At 55.8% G+C, this 8846-nt stretch overlaps 1 protein-coding gene across 1 annotated transcript in view; it reads left to right on the top strand.

The window, feature by feature from the left end:
* The window catches only part of BCORL1 (BCL6 corepressor-like 1), a gene marked incomplete at both ends in the record, with an annotated part of 9708 nt that extends 1080 nt beyond the window's left edge, over positions 1-8628 (top strand). The window contains 8 exons of the mRNA XM_009696174.1: positions 8-1046; positions 1196-2046; positions 2360-2513; positions 2792-2872; positions 3031-3465; positions 7496-7725; positions 8137-8303; positions 8483-8628. Coding sequence (XP_009694476.1) covers positions 8-1046; positions 1196-2046; positions 2360-2513; positions 2792-2872; positions 3031-3465; positions 7496-7725; positions 8137-8303; positions 8483-8628 — 3103 coding nt within the window. The remainder of the gene's footprint in view (positions 1-7; positions 1047-1195; positions 2047-2359; positions 2514-2791; positions 2873-3030; positions 3466-7495; positions 7726-8136; positions 8304-8482) is intronic.
* Positions 8629-8846: the final 218 nt, after the last annotated feature.

The following is an 8846-nucleotide window of genomic DNA, read 5'->3' as shown; positions in this document are numbered from 1 at the left end:
ACCCTTGGCTTCAGAGGCCAAAGTGGTTTCTGTGGAGGTGAATCAGCTTAGCTGCCCTTCACCCTCAGGCGGAAGCGGTGCCCAGGCTGCTGCCGAGGGCGCTCCTCCGTCCACCACTGGCCCTTCCCTCTCATCCAGCCAGGCTCCGCTGGCCGCATCCTGCGGCAGCGCTGCTCCCTCTTCCGGCACCGCCGTGCTCGCCAGAGCCCCGGCAGCTCCCGAGCCCCACGCACCGGGGGCTGCCACTTCGCTCTCCCCTCTGAAGTCCCCTCCGCAGCTAGAGCGTGAGATGATCTCCTCTCCAGAGTGCAGCGAGATGCCTCTCGATCTCTCCTCCAAGTCCAATCGTCAGAAACTGCCTCCGCCCAGTCAACGCAAAACACCTCCTATGCCCATCCTCACCCCCGTGCACACCAGCGGCAAAGCACTTCTCACCACGGTCCTGTCCAAGTCCCAGCGCACGGCCCAGACTACGGGCAGCAGTGTCACCTCGTGTCTCGGCACCACCCCTCCCTTAGTCATCTTCCCCGAGTTCCTGCGCAACGGTGAGCAGGGCTCCTGGGTGAAGAACACCACGCTCATCAGCACCATCCCAGGCACCTACGTCGGCGTCGCCAATCCGGTGCCTGCCTCGCTGCTGCTCAGCAAGGACCCCGGCGTGAGCTTCAACAGGGACCCGCGCCACCTTCCCAAGCAGGAGCCTATTTCCATCATCGATCAGGGAGAGCCTCGCAGCGCTGGGGTTCCCTGTGGGAAGAAAGCCAGCCAGGTCAGCGCAGAAGGACAGCAGGATCCTGCCAGGAGACTTCTTCATGGCAGAGTTGCTCCAGGAGCTCCTTTGTGTCAGTCCAAGGACATCTCCACCTGGAATCCCGGCCAGGGAAGTGTGTACCCGCGATGCCCTGTGAACGGAAAACCTTCCAATCCTCAGCTTCTGCCTCTTGGCTGGTCTCCTTACCATCAAACCCCCCTGCTTTCAATTGGCATCTCCACAGCAGGGCAGCTGCCCCCGAACCAGAATAGCTCCTGCAAGCCAGCTGGTGCAGGTGAGCTCCCGACATTCCCGAGCGTGCAGCCCGCAGAGTCCAGCGCAGCTGTCCAGAGCCTGCCAGAAAACCTTCCAATCCTCAGCTTCTGCCTCTTGGCTGGTCTCCTTACCATCAAACCCCCCTGCTTTCAATTGGCATCTCCACAGCAGGGCAGCTGCCCCCGAACCAGAATAGCTCCTGCAAGCCAGCTGGTGCAGGTGAGCTCCCGACATTCCCGAGCGTGCAGCCCGCAGAGTCCAGCGCAGCTGTCCAGAGCCTGCCAGAGGGGCTGCCCCGGCTCCCACCTCAGGAACGGGAACCTGCAGCCAAGAGCAAGAGCTGCCGGGCCTTGCCCAAGCTCTACGAGGAGCCGACCAATCCAGTCCCGTTGGATGCAGGTCCGTCTCTTCAGACCAGTGCTTTGGATGTGAAAGGAGGGAAGGGGAAGCCGGACAACCCTCAGAAGAGTCAGGAGTGTGATCAACCAGAGGCCGATGCCAGTAAGGAGGGCAACGTACAGACTGAGGCTCCCCAGGGGAGCTGTAGCCTCAAACAGTCGGATGCAAAGCCTAAAAACCAAGTGTTAGCGGCGTATTTGTCGCATGATCTGCCCGCGGCTGGGCAGCAGGGCCTGCGAATGGTTTCGGAGGTGCCCGCTGCGCCCACGGAGAGTCAACGCAAGGAGCTGGGCTGCGAAGGCTCCCAGGAGCCACCAGCGGCAGAGCCCCTCCAGTGCGTGCATCAGGTGGATCTGTGCAGGGTCAAGAAGGAGCGAGTGGAGTGTGACATGCCATTCACTTCTGTGACCTGCCTGCGAGCTGGGACTGCTCCCCAGGCCTTTGCCGAGGTCAAGCTCAAAGGAGCGGGCCAAATCAAGCAAGAGGGCAGTGTGCGCTGCAAGTCCAAGCGGCAGCATGATGGGGATGCCAGGCAGGCCCACAAGAGACTGAAGTGCCAAGGCCAGGACGGCGAGGAGTCCCCAAGCAAATCGGGGAGCCGGAGTGTGCATGGCCGGAAGGTGGGTGGGACGGGCTGGGACTGCTGGGCTGTGGCAAAGGCTGGCAGGTGTCGCTGGGGGTGAGGAGGAAGCTCTGACAGGGGAGGGCAGCTGAGTGCACGGGGCTTTCCACCCATGCTCTTTGGCATTACCTGGCGGTGGATTAATGTACCCGTGTCGGCAGGTTGTCTAGAGCAAAAATGGGTCTGGGGTGTCACAAATGCTGGAGGGCACCAGGACGATGAGTGTGGGGCAGCGTTTTGTCCCTTCTCCTTTGCTTCTCCAGCTCGGTCGGTCGGCAGCTCAGGCTTCAGTCTGTGTCCTCCGTTCACAGTGGCGAAAACACCATGACAATCCGCATGAACTCGGCAAGCGAGAAGGCCGAAGTGGCCTGGGATCGGTGAAGGATCACAACAGCCTCAGGGTTTTGGGGCCACCGCAGACAGAGTCGCCATCTCCGGCGCACCGCGGGGACAGCCACGAGGAAGGTACTCTTGTGAATGGCGATGTGTTCTTGCGGGGTCAGGCTGCAGCGGTTCCTGTCGCCCTGATGCCCGGGGGGCCAAACCGCCGTTCCCCTGAAGCTGAACAGCCTTACCCGCCGTTCCCCTGAAGCTGACCAGCCTCTGGAGAGCTAGCGGCTTCCCATAGCGGGTTGGGATCCAAAACAGAGCTGCCGCGTGATGCTGGACTGCCCTTCCTAGGCCAGCAGATGTGTACGCACAGATGTGTGGTGTGTTTTCTCAAGGCTCGGTTTTCCCCACAGGTTACCTCGAAAAGAAGCCCAAGAACAACTTTCGGGATTTCATTCCGGTGGTGCTGAGCAGCCGGACGCGCAGTCAGTCGGGTGAGTTGGTGCCGGGGGACCCAGGTGGGAGTCCTGGGGGGACTGTGAGTGTTTCCCTTTTTACGTGGCCTTGTCCCCCTCTTCTGTGCTGCCTTGCAGGGTTTTTCTTGTTGATCCTCTTGGCTTTTTTGTCAGCTAGAAATCCCACTTTCTTGCAGGAAGCATTGCTGGCTCTTCTGCTGGTGTGACGGGAGAGTGTGATGTGACTGGTCAGGAGATTTTACCGTTGCTGGAGGAGGATCAGGACGAAGAGGAGGAGGAAGAGGAGGAGGAGGAGGAAGAGGAGACATCCTTGAAACGTCGCAAGCTGCGAAAATCCCACAGGACATCACGCTACCACAGTCGCAGGGCCAGGGACAGGTCTCTGTCCGAGAGGAGCAGCTGTTACACGAGGAGGACCCGGGAGCTGCCCTGGAGAGTGGAATCACCCAGGCAGCTGTGGGAGCCCAACGAGGAGGAGGAAGACGACAGCCACATCAAAAGGAAGAAAAGGAGACGACAGAAAAGTCGGAAATACCAGACAGGGGAATATTTGACTGAGCGAGAGGAGGAGCGAGTGGGCTACCCCCACAGGAGGCGAAAATCCAAAGCAGGTACAGTCTGGGAAGGGGTTTCTGCTGCCAAGCTGGGCACCAACATGGGTGTTTTTTGGTTTGTTGCTTTTTTTGTTGCATGTGGGATTTTTGAGGGGTTTTTGGATTAGTTTTTTTGTCATGATGAAACTCCATCGTTATTAATGGCTTGGATGTCCACAGCATGGGCTGCTTCAACTCATCAGCTCTTCTTTCAAAAATATTTACAGTACATTTTGGAGTAGGAAACAGCAGCTTCTGTGGCTAATTAGATACTGATCTTACCCTCAGATTAAGCCAGAGGGCGTGGGAAAATGAGAATCAGACAAGGTAGCACAGTGAAATATTTCTGGACAAGCATGGGCCCCTGGGAGTAGTGTTCAGCATTCCTGGCTGTAGTAGAGGGACATGGAGCCATCACAATTCAACTGGGCTTCTTTATGCTTTGTCTGGCTTTATTAAGGCAACTTGCAAGCTTGCACCAGGGAGCACAAGGGCGAGAGGATTAACAAAACTAGAGTGTCTACAAGCGACAGAGAAATCGCCCTCTCTGGTTCGTATTTGCAGCTTTCCTAGGAGGAGAACGCTGTGCCACCTGCCTGTGTCCTGCGCCCTGCTCTGCCTCTGCTCCTGCCTTTTCTCCCGTAACTGCCCAGACCGTGTGATCAAAACCAAATCTGTGTTTTGCGTTTCCCCGAGGTTTAGCAGTCTCTGCGGTCCCTTCTCTCTGTCTGCGCCGGCACAGTTTCAGGCTGTTGGAAGTAAGGCTGGGATTCATCCAGCAGCGCACCAATGTGTCGATGTGCGTGCCGACAGCTGGCTGGTAGCTCGTAGCTGTGTCCAAGTGTCCCACAGGTAACTTCTATCAGGGCTGCAGAAGAGCATGTCTGAGCCACGGTGCTGGGGGAAGCACTTCTGCCAGCCCTCCGTACGCTCGGACCTTTCTCTTGGAGGTGATGTAGTGGATGTGGACCTGTTACCTTCTGCCACATCGGTGCTCAGATCGACAGTCCTCAGGAGAGGCTGAGATGCTGCTGAGGCGTTGTGAAAAGTAGTAGAGATGGCCGCTCTCCTCCCACCAGCTGATCTCCCAAGCTACGTTTCTGCTCTGGCACAATTTTATGTCATTGCTGCAGTGTCTGGGTGCCTCTGTGAGACCAGGAGTAAAGTTTCTGATGGGCTTCCTGGCATCTTCGCAGTTCAAGGGTGCTCTCAGGCTGTCTCCTGCTGACGCCTGTTCCAAACAGAGCCTGAGAAGGAGGCTTGAGTGCAGCAGCGTTCGGGAGGGTTTTCTCCAGGAGCTTTACCACACATCTTAAGAGTGTCTGTCTTCTGTCCAGAAGCCAGTTTCCCTCAGGGACTGCTTGCTTGGCCCTCAGATAGGTGGGCTTCTGTACTTTGGATTCTGAAGCTGTGGCCTAGAGCCGTCGCTGGCTTTGGAGGTGAGGACCTGGGTGTTACAGTGGCACTGTAAGCTGTCTGGCAGCCAGAGGAGGGACAGGGGGCCAGCCCACGTGTTTGGAGGAAGCAGACCACTGTGTCCTGTACTGGCTAAGGAATCTGCGCTGTCTTTGGGTACAAGCTGCAGCAGTCCACTGACAAACACCTGGCTCGCTGGGGCTAAATCCGGTCCAGGAGAAGGGTTAACACAAGCAATCTTTGCTTGCTAATGCCACCTCATCATCAAATGCACCTAAGAAACAGCCAGGACCCTTGGCTTCGGGTCAGGCATTTGGGTGAGGGAGGCTGTATCCCTTTGATGGTGACGGTAATGCTTGGATCCGTTGGTGGTGTCTCCTCTCGCTGACCGGTACCGCCTTACTTTTGGGCAGACCACTGTGGTCAGCTGGACTGGCTGTTCCTCACCTGTGAGTGCACGCCCTGGAGCTCCACTGCTGCTCAGCTACGGTTGTGACGCATGCATCGATGAGAGCATGAAGCCACTGGTGTTCCTTTGTCTCCTTTGGATACTGAAGAGAGTGAAAAGAGATGCGAGTCCCTGACAGGGCCACGCGTTGGACCTCTGGGCTAGAGGAGCCTGCTGTCCACCTCCCCTCTGTGCTCGGAGGAGTGATGGAGTCGCTGTGTTTTCCTCACGCTGGGTGTGCGGGGGCTGCCAGAGTGTGTCACTTGCAAGCACAGACCATCCTGTTCGCTGTGTGTTGTCTGATGTGTCAGTGTTTTACCCCTTTCTCTTTACATACCAGTCAGAGACTTGGCTCTTCCTCACCACATTCCCGACTCTTCTTAGGTTTGTGCTGTTTCCTGCCTGTCTCCTCCACAGCCCAAGGGTGCTCTTCATTGCTGGCAAGGTGTTCGCTGGCACAGACACGCATCCTGCCAGGTGAAGTGTATTTAACACTACAGTGATGGGCAGATTTGAAAGCTTTGCTCTAGAACACAGAGCCCCTGCACATTGGCAGAAGGAATTGGATATTGGAGAAGGAGCATCTCAAGTCCTTGTATACTGCCCCGGGTTAGCTGTGAAAGTGTCGCCATGCCGTAAAAAAGACAAGGATGGTGTTACAGACAGCCCAGCAGAAATGTCCGTCCGGTGACTGCTTCCAAAACAGCAGGCAGGCTAGTGATGGTTGTGTGCTCCCTTCTTGACAAGTAGCATTGCTAAAACTTTGCTTAATTACAGCCTGAGAGTTGTGCGTGGGCTTAAAAACAAGTACCGTGTTCTGTGTGGTGGGAAGTCAGAACCGCTGCCCCACACCATGTCTGGTGGGTGTGCTCCACTTTGTTCAGAGCAAGGAGATGTCTCCTGCTCCTTGCCTAAGTACATCCAGCTTGCTGCGTTGTGTCAGGGTCTGTCTAGCCCGCAGTTTTCTCCTGACTGTGGCAAGCGCAGAGGCTGTGCAGGGCCAGCACAGCCGCTTCCCGGACTTCAGCCGCCTCAGCTTCCTCAGCATCCAGAACAGCTAAACTAGGGCTGGCCCTACCCAGGCCTTCTACAGCTCGTTTATGGGTCTGTTGTCCGTGAATTTGCCTAAACGCTTTTTGTGGTCCTGCTGATAACATCTGCCTCCACCACCTCCAGTGACAGTGGAGCCCTGATGTTCCCTCCATGCTGTGCAAAGTCCTTTTTTCTGTCTGTTTTTAAACTGATCTCTTCCTCATTTCATCAAGTGCCCGTAAGTCTTGTGCTGCAGGATTGGGTGAACAAGATTCCTCCACTCAGCGGGATCCCCCCCTTTTATGATTTTTGCGAATTTTGGTCACATCCTTCTCCGCCTTCTCCTCTTCAGACTGAGGATTCCCAGCCTCTCCTGTAGGGTGGCTTCTCTACCCCTCCATTGTTTTGGTTGCCTTTCTCCACTTCCACTCCATTCTTCCCGAGATGTGGAGACCAGAACAGCACAACAGAACTTGAGACGTGCTTGCCTTGAGATTTTGTGGTTCTACCTTGGTATCTTGGCCAAACCCATTTTTCTGTGCAAGATCCATGGCCCTTGCTTGCTAGCAATAACAAAACGTAAGTGGAATTTTTGTGTGGTGCTTGATGTGGAGAATCTAGAGTCTCAGCAAAACATGGAAGCTGAAGATGCTGCTCCTGGAGATCTAGAAAACCTGCCTTGGCACTGGAGGCAGCAGTGTCCCTGACAGACAGAAACTTTTGTTCCTGGAGTTTATCCTCTTCGTCTCTTGAACCCAGTGGGGCATCTCCTAGCTCTTCACCTAGAAATGAAACAAAGCCTTTGTTCCCAAACAAAGTGCCCAAAGCTGTGGAGAAAGCCAGAGAGTCAGACCTAAGAAAAAGCCTTAGTCAGTTGTGTGCAAGCCCCAGCTCTCAGTAGGCTTGGCCTTTTCAGACCGGGACCGCTGTCTGTCGCTGGGTGTCTTGTGTCCATGCTGAGTCCAGCCCCGAAGGGGAGAATGTGTGTATTCGCTCTGCTTCTCCTTACTGCAGTGGCTCTGCCGTGGGTCTGGATTTCTGGATGTGCAGCCATGGAAGACGGGCAGTTTGTTTTGCCTGCTGGCAGAGATCTGGGTTGCTGGCCTTCGGTGCTCTACCTGCAGAAGCTCCTCATTCCTGTTTCTCCTTTAGATTTTAGGTACCGGAAGCAGAAGGAGTCCGTGAAGGGTAAAGGCACAGAGCTACGACTGAGGAGCAGGCTTTCCCCATCACCCCGAAAATCTCAAGGACGCCCTGACTTTCGGAATGGCTTCTTCCTGGAGCACTCTGACAGCTCTCCTGTCCAAGAAGAGCTGGAGAAACCATCAGGAAAACGCAAATGTAAAACCAAACACCTGGCAGGGATCTGTGACGAGGGGAAGGTATGGCTTGGACTGATGAGGGGACACACGCATGGGGAGAAGAGAGAGAAGGGGACTCCCATTAGTAAGCCATGGCCACGTGTACCAAGGAGTTGTATTCCTTTCTTTTCCAGGGGAAAGGCTGCTGGAACCAGCCCAAGATGCGCTCTCTGAAGAAGCCCCAGGACTTGTGGACACTTTGTAAGTCCCGTCGGGTCAGCCCAGGGAGTTCCCCCGAATCGCCCACGGCCCAGAACATTCCTCCTGGAGCTCGGCGGCTGATTGTGAACAAAAATGCAGGGGAGACCCTTCTGCAGCGAGCAGCTCGCCTGGGCTACAAGGTGAGTTTTGGTGCCCTTTCCTGCTCTGTGTCCTGTCCCGCCTTGTCTGGGTTTGTGTGTAACCAGGCCTGCAATGCTCTTGTTCCTGTAGGACGTAGTGCTGTATTGCCTGCAGAAAAAGAGCAGCGACGTGAACCATCGTGACAACGCTGGCTACACAGCTCTGCACGAAGCCTGTGCACGAGGCTGGATCGACATCCTCCACATTCTGCTGGAGCACGGCGCCAACGTGAACTGCAGCGCGCAGGATGGCACAAGGCAAGCCAGTGAGAGGGGAACTTCTGGGGAGCACTGAGAAATGGGGGGGGCAGGGACCAGGGTGTGTTTTTCAGGGTGAGCTCTCCACCATCGCTAGATTGGTCTTAACTCAAAACAGAGCATTGCTTCGCGAACTCTTCCAGACTCTTCTTTTTCTGCCAATGCTTCTGTCCTTGCAGGCCTGTCCACGATGCAGTAGCAAATGACAACCTGGAAACCATGTGGCTTCTACTCTCCTATGGTGCTGATCCCACTCTGGCCACTTACTCTGGGCAGACGGCTGTGAAGCTTGCCACCAGTGAAGTGATGAAGCGCTTCCTCTGCGGTAGGTGCCAAGCTGGGGGGTGGCAGTGCTTCCGTCCTTCCTGTCCAGCAGCATATGGGACCAGATCTGGGTGTCGAAGGGTTTAGAAGGGCTTGAGCAGCAGTTGACTGAATAATTGTCGTGGTTTGACCCCAGCCAGCAACTAAGTACCAGGCAGCTGCTCGCTCACTCCTCCCCTCCCTGTGGTGAGATAGGGAGGAGAATCGGAAAAAGGTAAA

The sequence above is a fragment of the Cariama cristata genome, unplaced genomic scaffold, assembly GCF_000690535.1.
Source record: "Cariama cristata isolate BGI_N322 unplaced genomic scaffold, ASM69053v1 scaffold26692, whole genome shotgun sequence".
Lineage (NCBI taxonomy): Eukaryota > Metazoa > Chordata > Aves > Cariamiformes > Cariamidae > Cariama > Cariama cristata.
This window is presented reverse-complemented; position numbering and strand designations above follow the sequence as displayed.